This window comes from Poeciliopsis prolifica, unplaced genomic scaffold, assembly GCF_027474105.1.
Source record: "Poeciliopsis prolifica strain line A6 unplaced genomic scaffold, Auburn_PproV2 SCAFFOLD004, whole genome shotgun sequence".
Classification (NCBI taxonomy): Eukaryota; Metazoa; Chordata; class Actinopteri; order Cyprinodontiformes; family Poeciliidae; genus Poeciliopsis; species Poeciliopsis prolifica.
Window position 1 is genome coordinate 495,577 of NW_026562379.1, and position 14,145 is coordinate 509,721.

Genomic DNA, 14,145 nt, shown 5'->3' on the forward strand with positions numbered 1-14,145 from the left:
CAAGGATCAGTGAGGGCTTTTTTATTGTTTTATGTATATGCATCTTTATAAATAAAACTGCAATAAACTGTATGTATGTTTGTACCAGTTTTTGCTCTACATTTGCAGCAGTAACGCTTGATTTTTCCAATGTTTACTTCTTAGACAACTTTTCATAGATCGACTGCAGATAAAAGACACTTAAGAGATGAATATTGTCTATACATCACAATTTTGCCTTTGCCAAAATTTGCTCACGACCTTACATGCTCGTCCGTCTTTTCTGCGTCTAAAACATAAAACTTTGAGGAAAATGTGTCCATCCCTCATGTCCCTAACAGGCACAAGAGACAATCAGTTCCAATCTTTTCAGCAGTTAGAACACCATACCTGATCTTTGTGCAAAATCCAAGCCACTTTACAAGACAAACAAGCCAATTCAATATGTTTCAGTACAACTATGTGTCCAGTGCATTGAAATCCAGTTGATTGTGTAATGCAATTACAAAAAAAATGAAATCAAATCAAATGATCTAAGCTCAGTTGGTTGTAAAACAACTGATGATTCTGTGATTGCTGCACAGAATGAGCAGCAAGCTACGCGTGAAAAACATTATTTCCTACATAGTTTTTGCAAAGCAAAGAAAGAAAATAAAAAAATAAAACAAGCAGCAAGCCAAGAAAATTACAGTAATTTATCCCAATTTTTTTGACATGTTATTTCAAAAAGCAACCTGATTTTTCTTTCCTTTTTCTACAAAGTAAATCAGTTTTTCTTTTTTTTTTTTTTTTTTTTTTGCCAATGCCTGTTGTACAAACACTGATTTTGCTGTCATTTGATAGTTTTTAACAACATGTCGAAAGCATGACTATTATTCACTGGCAACATTACGCATCATTGCGTGAAACTACCCGATTAAACTACTGTATTTTATAAGTGAACATCTGACATTTTCAGCACTTTATTTGCCATTTGATGGCGTAAACTTCACATTGCTGCATTTCTATTATCAGGAGGTTTTCATTCATCTTGTTTTGGTTTTAAAGTCAGAAGATTCGTGATGTGTTTAATTTTCATGTCGACCGTTTCTGCGTGATGAGGCAATCTGTTCACTCCCACTTGCCTGCGTACAAAAGGGTAAATCTGTGTGTCACAGACAGTATGTGGTGACAGTTGGCTGGCTATTTGTAACAGCTTCAGAACAATGAACCCCTTAAAAGGAATAGGCTATGATATTGATGTCAATTATGAGCTAATTTGAGGTGTGAGTGAGATGGAAGACAACGATTTGGAGCTGGCAAAAAATTGAAGTATTGATGAAGAGTGTGTAAGTGGCGCACTTCACGTATAAAAGCACTACAGTTTCATGTGAAAGCAAATCAATAAGACAAATGTTTTCATTTAGAAATCACACATAGAGAAAGAGAAGGCTTTTCATTTGTATTCTCAGTCGGTTTTTCATCACCTGTGTGTTTTATGTTGTGTGACCACCATTTGGAAATGTGTGTGACAGTAATGATGTGTAAATCATATGCATGTGGTAAAGGTCTTTCTATCAAACATGCTCTTGAATCTTGCAGAAGAATTTGCTCTAAAAGCTTCATGAAGAAATTGTATTTAAATGTGTCTTCTAAAACAAAAAGACTTAAATGTAAACAAACAGATAATGATAAATTGCCTTTGAGAAATCCTAGAGATTAAATTAGTCTTGGTGTGTCTTATTATTCTCAGACAGCCAGCTGAGATTTCTGCAGCTTACGTTGCCATCTTGTGGATTTAATATTTTATTGTTCTCCTCTCGAATCTTTGGCCTCTTAAATCTCATTGTGATCAACAAAACACACAGTTCGCTTAGCACTGCAAATACAACAGTACAGTTTACTGGCTTTTTGACCCGTCATGCTGCTTGTGTTATTCCATGTGTGCTTTTATTGGTTTATTAGCAGTTTGTAACAATCCTTGTAAGCTCTTACGGAGCGTCTAAATTGTGAAAACTCAGTTACAAACTTATCAAGATTCAGCTGTAATCACTGTTTTGTTTGCTTATGCTGTTAGGTTACTTGACCATCTGATCATAACTATAGTTTACATGCTGATATTTTGCTGTCAGCCAACCTGAGGCATCAGATTGTAAAACTCTTCTCTGTAAAATGGTGGAGAAATAGCAATCGGTTCTTGACCTTCAGTTTTCCTGCTCTACACACTTTCCCTATTAGGAATTTTGTGTCTGTGCCTTTTCAATAGTAAGTAGATTGCAGTGTGATTAATTAAAAGATCGATTCTTGATTGCATTCATTACTGTTTCACATTGTCTCATATAAAGCTTAATTAAACATAATTGGTTTGGATTTAAAAAACCTAAGTAAACATTATTAAATCTCCCTGTCATTGACTTTGTTCATTGAGAAAAGATTTTTTCATTTTCTTTGGACAGGTTTCACATGAATTGAGAGAGTGATTGTGATATTTATCTGCATGCTTCAATAAGGTTTGCGATAGCTTAACGATGCTTCAACACAGAGACAACGCTTTGTATTTGAATTCTGCATCAAGCATATGCCAGCTGCTTCTTTGGGATTCAGTTGTTTACTGATAACTCAGTAAATCAACTGGTGTCACAGCATAAAGACTGAATTTTTATCAGAATTTATACAACACACATCAAAAAAAGCTAGAAATAGAGAACATATAAAAAATACTACAGGAAACAAATACAAATATTAATACAGATATCAATCAATAATCACTTATACTTTTAATTTCACACGGTCATGTTGATCAAAAATACTTGTTTAACTACAGTCAATCAGAAAAACAAAACTCCACTGAGAAAATATGCACATTTTCATTAAAATATATTCTACAATGGAAACACATTATGCCATGGAAAAGACTAAGCAGTAAGAAATAAAGTAGAAACGATATAAAAAGGACAAAAGTTTAGAAATAAATTCTAACTTCAAAATTCATAATAAAATATTAAGGTAATGGATATAAAAATATTTAGTAACTTGTGATTTTTTGTATGCTATTTTTTTCATAAATCATATAACACTAAAAGAAAAAAAAAAACACAGCAACAGCCCAACAAATTTATTATTTAAAATAATTTCACTAGCTTCAGAAATTTTACCGCTTTGTGACAGTTTGTTATTTTTTCAGGCTTGGTGGAATATTTTGCCATTTTGTCATAATGACAATAAAACAGCACACAGCAGAATTTGAAGTATGTATGAAAATAGTAACAGGTGAATAAAAATAATGAAGAAAGTTAACATATCATCAGGTTTTATACAAAATTCTCACATCAGGCTCACATTTTTCTTATTTTAAATGAACATAGTCAAAATAAAAACCGAATAAAATACATTTAGAGTTACTCACTGAACTACATGAAGAATACAAAAATTAACATGGCATTAAAAACGGAGTACAAATAAATGCCCCATTTAGTTACACTATTTTCTGCCAAAGACTTTTTTCAACCCATCTAAGGCCTCCTCTCTTGTGATCTTCATCCAGTCCTCTGGAAACTTTGCAAGCTCTTGCTTGTGTTTTGCTGCAAACTTCTCTCTAAACCTCACCAACACGTACCTGTAGATTCAAGAACAGAATCTTTATTTCTGATTGGATAAGTGGTAGCAAACTGTACATTTGTGCAATGCTCAGCAATGCTATTGTAAAGCTCATAAATAGTAAAAACAGACAATACCTCCAATAATTGTTGGCCTTTTGGCTGCTGAGGTCATCAGAAACATCGCTCCAGTTCTTATCTTGCAAAGGAAGATTTTTACATACCATGAATTCTCCGTATGAGTCCTCGCTAGTTTCTGAGCTACTGAGCTGAAATGGAGAACAGATGTCATGAGGCAGTATGCCTTTGGGTCGATGAAGCAGAGAGCTGTGTATCTCATGGTCAAGCTCTTTTTCATCACAAGGGGCCTTGCACAGAGGGCATCTTTTGTCACAGCCTCTCACTATTTGGAGAAGGTGGTCCTGCGGCAGAGTTGGAAGGTCATCGAGAGCCTCGAGTACATTCACATTTTGGTTGAACTCCTGACTGAGACCTAATCGCATTGTGGCCAGTAACTCTACTAAACACTTAACAAAGCAATCCCAATCTGTTGTGATGCTAAAGAGGGGACCATTTAGAAACTCCTTTTCAACGTTAATGTTTGCATCTTTCTCTAAAGTGAGACAGACTCTCTCCAGCAGTGGCTTTGTATCACTGAGCACTCCACTTGCACCTTCTGTTGTTTGACTTACAGCTGCCGCAATCTTCCCTACGACTTCTCCAAGTCTTTGTTGCTTTAATTTACCAAGGCTGGTTGAGGCAGCCAAGTGAGCAACCACTGTGTCATGAATCTTTGTTAGTCGGTAGTCTTCATAGAACAACAAATATTGTTCAAAGCTTTCAAAGCAATCTTCATTAATCAGGTCTTCCAGTATGCTTTGGTGGAAAGCATGTGGAGACTGATACTGCTTAGCTTTATCCTCAATCTCCTTTGCTATATTTATCCCCAATGACTGATTGATGTACGCTAACACTAATGGTTTGATGACCATGGATATGAATGCTTGGGCCACTCTCTGGCACTGATCTCGTTTCCTAAACTGGTAAATGAACTCTGCTGCGTACCTATTCTTGGTTTCAGATATATATGTCAGAAGTTCCTTGTCCTTGCCAAATCGGTCATGTAATTTTTGGAAATCTTGGCATGCTGCATTACACACGTGAATTTTTAAATCGACTTCAAAAGCTGATCGGATTTCTAACGATTTTTCTCTTAGACCATTTTCAATCATTTCTAACAGCTCGGTGATGTAGCTTTCTGAGAAATCTGCCGGTAAACTGCATTTAGTTGCACTAAACCTTTTGTATTCCTCTATGATTTTGTTCGCTACCTTTTGAGCCTCTAATTTTTGTTGCATATTGTTGTCTTCAAGCATGTGTTTCAACCGGCTGCGATATCCAAAATGTTCATCACATACTTGGAAACTGGAAGGCTGCTTTTGGCCTATGACATCAAGTTTTTCCATGTGTTTCTGGAGGCCACGACTGATTAGATTCTGCCTCAGAACCTCTGCCACCCTTGAACTAATGTCATCACTTTCTGAAGGCCTGAAGTCAAAACCGGACAACATCTTCTTCCACACACTCTCAAACTCCTCTTCCAGTTCTTGATCTTGGAGAAGAATATTGGTGGACTTGCTTGTCTCCACTAGTGCAGCCAGCTTGAACTCTTGCTCTCCTTTCAGCAATATTTCAAATTTTTCAATCTGTGACAAAGAACAGTGTGACTCAGTGATTGCCTCCAACTTTTGCTTGACCTCCTCAGATACTCTTTCCTGGAGTTTGTTCATGTTGCTCAAAAGCATAGGCATGAATGTTTCAGAATTCATTTTGAGATTTTCTTCTGACATCAGATAGCTTTCTGCTTTTGATTTGAGTTTGTGTACTTCTGATTTGACTTCCTCTTGCGCTTCTTTCTTCAACTCATTTAAAAGGGCATCTTGAGTAGTACCATCCAAAGCCTTTGTGGCAATAATTTTTGTTGTTGCCCCCGTTAACCAGTCCTCCATGTGTTCCCGAAGACCATCTTCCCATTGGGAAAACTCTGTGCAGAGCAATGAAAACACTAAAGCCACATTGATGTTCTGTAGACTGATGGAAAATGAATCACTTTTTACTGCATCCCACACCTGAGACAACTCTCCAATGAAATCGGACTCTTTGGTCTTGGTTGAACATCTCTTTAGCGCTCCAAACAGGGTTTCCTTAAGCTTTAGCACATCATTTGTGTATTGTTTATCAACTGTTTCAGAAAGAGACATATTAGGCCAAGGTCCTTTCACAAATGTGGTGCTGCTTGTATTTAATGCATGGTGATTGTTGATATCGCCTTTGTCTTCAGTCTGTAGCATCTTGCAAACATGCCTCAACTGGGACGCTTGTAACACAGCGTCTAAGCCCTCGTCTTGAACCAGGCGATTGCAAACAGGAAATACACCGCATTCTTTGGAGCGGAGGAGAGAACTGACCATGACCTTAAATGTCGTCTCAATCTCTTTGCCAGCATGAGGAGAAATGTTCTGGAGTAAAACATCACTTAATGCTATTGCAACTGTGGCCATCATATTGTCGTGAATTAACATATCCATTTCAATTCCTCCTGAAGCTAAGCCAAGACCTTCCACATCAAGTAACAAAAGAAGATCACAATCTAAGTCTTTTCTGCAATCATCAGGGAGACTTAGAACAGCCATATATACCCCTCTGTTTGTTCTTTTCCATCCCTCTTGGAGTTTAACACCAAACAGGCCGGATAGAACCTCAGCATTCCTCGCGTCATGACTGCCAAGGATCGTCAGCACTCTGGTCCTCAACTTCTCTTGACGTAGGGAGTGGTTGAGCTCTGTAAAGATGGAACCCAGCCAGCATAAGGGGATGTTTGATGCATCTCCGTCCATTAGTTCCAGTGGAACCCCATGGAGGAGAAGATCCACTGCAAGTTTGGGCAAACGCAACACATTCTGACTTCCACTCATATGTGTGAGCTCAAAAATCAGCCCCATCTCACGGAAAAAGTGTTCAATGCCTAAATTGTATGTTTTTGACTCAAGAGACTGTGAATGTAAGGCTTTAGCAACTTCACATGAATCTTTAATGTGCAATTGTTCCTTGTTAGAATATAATAAGTCTGGTGTGGACTCCAAATGTTCTGTGGCGTTTTCTGTATTATGCAAATGTTGCTCCTCCTCTTGTGTTGTTTTGCAGCACTGAACAACGTCTGATCCTTCATTGTTTACTGGCTGTTCTTCAGTTTCCTCTTCAGAATCAGTCCAGAAACTGTCACTATCTACACTGATATCAGCTTCATGTTCAAGGTTTTCTGTCTGTGACTCTGGGAAACTGTTTAGTTTTTCGGTTTGATGTAATTGAAGCCTCAATTTGAGCCAAGTCAGGAAATAAGTCCTCTGAATTTTATCCTTTGTGAGAAGAGTGTCTATAAAAATCTTCATAGCTGGGGTCATTTTGTACCTTTTTAACTCTGCCAAGATGTCTTTCTTTTCTTCTTGAAGTTGGGGTTCAGTTTCTTTTTCTGATTTTCTGAGTTTGCTTTCCTCCTTATCTATCTCTGCCAGTCTGTGCCACAAATGCCCCTGCAAAGGGAGTTGTTTCTGCTGGAATTCGACTGATCCCTCATCTAAACCCTTCAATATTTCCTCCACTGTGGCCATAGCTTTTTTGCAGACTGGGCTTTCATCCACATTTAGGCCAATATCAAATGCTAATTTTGCTGCTGCTTCAAGTGTAATGGGCTTCAGACTGTCTGGTACCCAACTTTTAAGGATTTCACAAAGCTTGTTTGCCACTTCCTCCTCACTCAAAGTGCTCCCTGAAAGCACAGACTCTTTGGGAAGCCACAAACATTCTTGAAGGCTCTGTCCACTGTACTCCATAGTTGTGTTCTCTTCTCCTTCTGTGCCGTAGACGTCAATCAGGATGAGCTTACTTGCCATGGCTTTGCAAGATTCAAGGAGTTGCTTTTCTTTCTCCTTAAAGTCACCACAGAAGATTATAAGAGCCGATGATGTTTGACATAAAAGTTTGAGACATCTCTCATGATTGCTGGCGTCACCTCGTAAATTAGAGATGACGAAAGGGGCTTGGTAAATATCTCTGTCGATATCTCCAGTGGGTAGATACCATCCGAGCTCTACAAGGCCGTTAGAGAGTCTTCGGGGAACTTGCCCTCCATCCATGCCCTTATGAATGAATGTGTTTTTGCTTGATTTAAGTCCAGTCAGAACATAGTTAAGCACTTGTGACTTAGAGACACTGCAATGGCCAAGTTTTATACATGAAATAATTGGCAAAGGTGTACTTGCCAAATTGCCATTTTGTACTCTACCGTTAGTAGATCTCCATTGGCCCAGAACAGCTCTTAACGGCCAGAGAAGGAACTGACTGGGTTTCTCTGGATCAGCGTTTGGTAGGACCAAAGGCACAGCAAACTTGCACTGCGTCATGCGCACAGCTATCTCCTGCTGCAGAAATGGGTCGGCAGACATAAAGACAGATGTGACCAGATCAAGAGGGTTGATAGCATTTGTGGTCTTTTCTTCAGAACTGCCGAGTTTTCCCTCTGGTTGTTTGCCATCCTCATTGAAAGGGTCAAGCTGGGTCTGGCAACAAGTGCTCCGGGCATCTTCACTAAGCAGCCAAAGACGTCTGAGGAAAGTATTTGGAAGATCTTTAAGTTCTAGAGGTTGTTTGTCCTCCAGAGTCCATGTGTTGATGTTTGACACTGATGCAGAATCAAGTTGTCTAGTACTATAGGCCTCAAGGCCAAGCTTATGAAGAATGTCTGCCTGGGCATTGTCCTTCAGAGGTCCTAGTAACAAAGAAACAAACAAAAACATTATTCAACATTATTCAAGGATGTAAGAACTGTATTTTAAATTGCACTTGTAATTTTGTGGATTTAAACATATTTTCAATAATATAATGTTTAGATCTATAATCTGTTATTCAACATAATAGGAAAATGTTGAATAACATAACGATGGCAGTTTGAATAACATTGTCATTCAAATGTTGAATAACAAATTAAACTCTACTGATTTAAATTGTGCATATTTTGATTTCAGACCTAGCAATAGACTGAATTTCTGTTGCTATTTTATATAAATAACATATGTGATAAAAAAAAAGGCATCATGTTCCAATCCTAAATATGTGCACCCTGCCTAGGGTTTTATGTCATCTTCTATTTCTGTCATAAGATGTTGTAATGGATCACATCAAACACTTTTGCTAGTGCAGCTGCGGTTTAAAGGGACTTTAATTAAGAAAATGAAAGCAGTTCAGATGCTACTTTCAAACTTTGCTGCTCTGTTACTTAGAGTAACACTGCTGAACACAATTTTTTTGTCTCTCAAAGTTAATGAAATGAAGTGGATCGCTGGGTTTTGGAGAACAGAAGTTCATTTGTAACAATTTCAAAACCGATTGATCGATGGGTGACTGAATTCTTCATTTCCAGTCACCAACCTGTTCCTGTGGTGGGGAATGAGGGTTTTCCCAGAACAATTGTGACAGAACTAGCCCCACTGTCTCCGCAACATTTGACACAACAGAATGAAAAAGTAGTTATCTAAAACGTTATTGAACCAATGTTCACCGATGCGAAAATATGTTGAAACAATCAATAATAATGTGATTCTATCCAAGCATATTTCTCCTGGAATATGCTTGGATATTCCAGGAGAATATCCAAGGGAACACATTTTCCTGTGTTTTCAGGCACAGGGAAATGGTCAGCCTACAGTAAATACTTGTCTGCTGTTCCTAATGGGCTGAACAGTATTCCATGACACAGCATCCCTAACGTTCTTGTGGCAAAGGAAATTAAAATAACTGACCCCACTGTTTACTCTTGAGGCTGAAATTTGAAGAAAGCAGAGACACAGTTGTGTGACTAATCATCCATTTTCCCTTCATCAGTTTATAAAAGTGTCATCCATACAAAGCTTCCCACTTGCCAGTATTGTAAAACTGAAAAAGACACATTCCTACATTTTAAACTCGTGTACCTTATGGAGTATAATAAGGTACAGAGAGATATGATAACATGCATGTTTCTGGAGGATGACACATTCAGACATTTGAATTCTGTTTAAACAGGTGCCCCAAATGTTAGCTAAATGTTAAAAAGGCGATATTGGTCTGTTTGGGTGAATGATTGGATTTTGCATGTTGAAAATAAAAACATTCATGAAATGGGGATTTTAACACTGGGAAATGATCGACTATTCAGGAGATTTAGAGCACAGTTTCTTGGAAGTATTTTGATATTGCTCACTTGAACTAGGCACTATAGAGTGGAGTGTAGTTATGGTTTAAATTTTACACCCATCTAATAAGTGACCTTTGTTTATTTTAGTGGGTCAACGTTGCACAATATTACAGTGCCAAGTGCATTGCTGCGGCATAAAATGGAGATGGAGTTCAGACGCCATTGTTGTTGGTTGTATCTTAAGTAAATGAAGGAATACCTTTTGCTTTGTGTACTTATGACTTTTAACCTCATAATTGTTGCTAAAATATTTTAGGCAATGATTAAAATCAATTTTGATGACAAGCTTTCCCATGACATCCCAGCTGGTCGTCTATTTCACAATAAGACTTAGACAAACTACAACAAGGCCGATTCATCACCTCAATTTGATGGCTAACTGAAAAGTACAAATATCTGGGGCATGCAGTATTTTTTTCACCTAATTTTCTTAACTGCAACATACAGGGCAAACGAAAGTTCAATAAACATACTTTTCTTTTTACTGCTTGGTTTTTTGGTGAGCTTGAAAGACATTGTGAATGCCTCTGGGTAGCTTCACTCTGTCTTAAATGAGGTTTTCCTCCCTCATCTGGCTCATCCGCTAGAGTCTGGGAAACTGGCTCGAAACCTATGAAAAAAGAAAAAAATCTAAATGTCAGTAAAATAAATACAACAGTAACCACAAGACAGTAAAAAGCTTTGTTTTATTTAGTAAATATGCAAATATGCAAAAGTGACTCAACATGCTGTCTCAAAGGAATGCTCACTTGATATGGAGATAATGCAGAGGGCCTGTTTTACTGGACTTTTATCTTCCTGATCTGCCTCTAACACCACATCTTTCTTCATATTTTACTTCTCTACAATCCAATCTCATCTGTTTCAAAGCAAGTGTGACATGCTGATGCAAAGACATTTTTTTAGCCAGACATAAAGATTATGAGACGAACAATGAAACCAGTTACTCAGCAAAGCGTTGATAAGAGCTGCTGCTCTTCAGGTTTTATTTGGCCTCTGAAATTGCACACATCTAGTGAGGAGGTCAGGAGAAAACATAAAAGTTAGTCATTCCTATTTATTGCACTTAGAGTACATATTTAATTTATTTTTTTGTCATTTTTGATTACAGAGAAGGAAAGCCGCAAATTCTGTGTGCCGGAAATTTAGGCCATTGGATTTAATTGACCAAAAATATTTATTTTAAATAAAATTGTCAAGCTGCTGGGATCTATGCTTACTTCTGTGAGACATATTCTTAGTCATGGCTGCTATTGTATGAATTACTGCATGGAAACAATCCGTCTGCAGCATTGTTGAGGTGTAATGGAAGCCTAGGTTGCTTTGATACGGGCTTCCAGGTAATGTGCATCCTTTTTTCTGCCATTTCTCATCTACCTCTTGACAAAAACTGATCGATTTAGGTTCAGGTCAGATCAGGTTACTTGCCAATCAAGCCAGTAACCTGAATCGGCTTTTGCTGCCTTTGGCAGTGTTGGCAAATGTCAAGTCCTGAAAATAAAATCAGCATCTAAGCTGTGCTTGTCAAATGAAAAAACACGGGAAGTGTTCAAAAATCTTCTGAGTTGACTGCTGCCTTCAGAAAACTGATCAACACTAGCAGATGACATGGCACCTGAATTCATAACTGCATAACATTTTACACAACGCATACTCTTTACCTCTTCACGCTTCTTCCTCTCTGTGAGATCTTGATGTCAAAATAAAATTCAAACCTCAACCTTTGCTGAAAAGAGGGTTTTGGATCACTGAGCAACAAGCTGCACAAACTCCAGTTTCAATCCACTCCTTGTAAAGTTCTAACAAATTCTTGATTTTGCTTGACAATCTTCTCTAGACTGCAGTTTTACCTGTATTTCCTGATTAACTTTTTCCTACCACAGCTGTTTCTTTCTCTTTATTCTCTCTGAATGTGAATTTGTATAATGCATGATTTTCACCTTTTGAAATAAGAGACTAAAAATATTAAACTTTTACAAAGTATTCTGCTATTTTGAGATATACTTAAATATGTGTATTGTTTTGCTTTGCATTCTTAAGCATTCATACATTTAAATCAGAGAATTCTTACCCCCTTTTTCTTCCCGTGCATCTGCTTCATGGAAAGAGTCCAGACATTTGGTTGTCCCGTCACAAGTTAATTTATAGCCATCGGTTCAGCGATAAAATACTCCTCCTCTCTAGCCGTACTGGAACCAAATGGTCATTATTTACACCCACAGATACCGACAGAACACATTCAGGACCTGCAAGGAAATGGCCTGCTTGCTTTTGCAAAAATTCCTTACATCACAGGCTTGACACTTAATCTTGATAATAACACAGGATTGCAGTCTTTCAGGGCGCTGCTGAAAAGCATTCAGTTCCAAAAGGATTATCATTTCCCTTCAGGGGTCAGTGACAAGGCTGCAGTCAGTGACGCACTAAAGCCTCGGACATGTGTCATCTCTCAGAGGAAGGTTTCTTATTACAGAAGAGGAAGAGTTAGCATGGTGATGCAGAATTTTATTCACGTATAGCCTTTTTTTGTAACTCTACCAATCTGTCCCGTTGTAGAAGAAACCTTTTTGCTATTGTACCAATTGTATTTGGACGGACAATTTTTCACAGAGTTCAGAGGCCTCGGCTGAAATTTAAGTTTGTTGAAAGAGAATGCCAAAGACTGAGATGTGAGTCCTGACTGAAGTGGCACTTTAGTTGCCACTTCATTTGAAACTCGTTGTACCAGCAGCATCACAAAGAGGAGCTTTTCCTCTACATTGCCTACAGTGATGAGAGCAGCCTAAGGGAAATCTGACCTTCTCCTATCACTTTGCCATCTTTCTGAGACCTCCATTGTTCACTCATTTAAATATGAAATATTAAATCCAGCTCTGCAGCCTAGACATCCCAGAGTAAACATGTCGACTGCTCTTTCGTCTCTACTATAAGTCACTGCGCTCTCTGTGAATTCGTCTTTATTATTCCTTACATTTGAAACTCGACTCAGTCTCAGTCTCTCATGAATAATCTTTATCTCAGGGGGAGATTTTGACCAATAGGTGAAGGTTATTTGAGGAAATGATCAATGAGGACATCAATTTTACCAAGTTCCAAGGGCTGATTGACACAATAACATTACACATCTCTTCTATGGTGTCAACAAAAGGTGCTAAATGAATTAGACATCCAAGCTCTTCTGTTAATATTTAACATTACAGCTAAACAGGAATCAAGATGTAGACCACACCTGAGATGTGCATGTTATCCAGTTAGAAATTAGATTTGTTTTCATAACCAGACAGTGAGAACTCAATTGTTCATGAAAGCTTGTTCAATGTTTATTGAAGCTATGAAATAATGGCCACATTAAATGGGCAGATGAAGCCGCATGAAGCCTTTTCTTTCTAAACAAGCCAAAAAGATATTTCAAAGCTGTGACGCTCTGGTCTAAGTAAGAACAGTGGCTCCTTGTGGCCAACTGAAGCCACTGCAGCCTCTTAAGAGCAAAGCTGAAGTACTGGCTCTGTTTGCATCCAATGTGAACAATAAAACTGCAGCCTTGAACATCGTCAGTCATAAGCTTTTAACACAGCGGTGTTAAAAGCTTAAACACTTTGCTTCAAATGACTCCTACTCAGGAGGAGTGAGACAAACTCCACAGTCTCAGCATTTGTTCATTTAAAGCATCATTAAACCAAGATATTTTTTGAAGTGACAGACATCTGCCAGTTACTTTATTATTATTATTATTATTTCAGAATAATAAACTTGTTTATGTGCTCACTGCTTAGTTGTCATTATTACAAGTTAAAAAAAAGAAAAAGAAATTGAATCACTTCCTGTTTCATGCATTGAATTTGGCATTAACGGGTAACAACCTTGTTAACTTTAAACCCCAGCTTTTAAATTGTTTGTTTTTTCTTTAGGTGAGCTGCATGTGTTAAAAAGATAGATGATCATAAGTTAGAATTGAGGATAGCAATTTGGATTCATGGTATACATCAGGTTTGGTTTAGCCAAATAAATGGCTTGTTATCATTTTAAATGCAAATATTTGAGAACATTATGCAAGATTAACTGAATTTACAGGAACTTGGGATCTGTCCCACTCATTTACACTTATGGAGGGAATTAATATGTCACACAAGGAAAGGTCAAGATTAAATAGACAATAACTTTCCTGATAGTTCAGAATGTCCATTTAGGAAGGTAACAATGTTTGCATCACTCATTTCATAGACATCTCCACATGTACTTTGCATTATCAGTGGGTAAAGCTTTATAACTAAAGGCAACACAAAGAAAATTGTATGATATGTG

At 37.7% G+C, this 14,145-nt stretch overlaps 1 protein-coding gene across 1 annotated transcript; it reads right to left on the reverse strand.

The window, feature by feature from the left end:
* Positions 1–2,712: 2,712 nt before the first annotated feature.
* Positions 2,713–12,043, reverse strand: si:dkey-202l22.6 (interferon-induced very large GTPase 1). Its single transcript, XM_055028932.1, has 4 exons — positions 11,915–12,043; positions 10,317–10,453; positions 3,693–8,379; positions 2,713–3,574 (listed from the first exon to the last, which is right to left on the reverse strand). The coding sequence occupies exons 2-4, from the start codon at positions 10,357–10,359 to the stop codon at positions 3,439–3,441; spliced, it is 4,866 nt and encodes a 1,621-aa protein (XP_054884907.1). The 5' UTR covers positions 10,360–10,453; positions 11,915–12,043; the 3' UTR covers positions 2,713–3,438.
* Positions 12,044–14,145: the final 2,102 nt, after the last annotated feature.

Excerpts from the sequence above, each read along its gene's own strand:
- si:dkey-202l22.6 (XM_055028932.1), bottom strand. The coding sequence starts at position 10,359 with ATGTCTTTCAAGCTCACCAAAAAACCAAGCAGTAAAAAGAAAA. Across the intron at positions 8,380-10,316 it reads ACCAAGCAGTAAAAAGAAAA|GACCTCTGAAGGACAATGCC; the intron begins GTATGTTTATTG and ends CTTTGTTACTAG. Across the intron at positions 3,575-3,692 it reads AAGGCCAACAATTATTGGAG|GTACGTGTTGGTGAGGTTTA; the intron begins GTATTGTCTGTT and ends TTGAATCTACAG.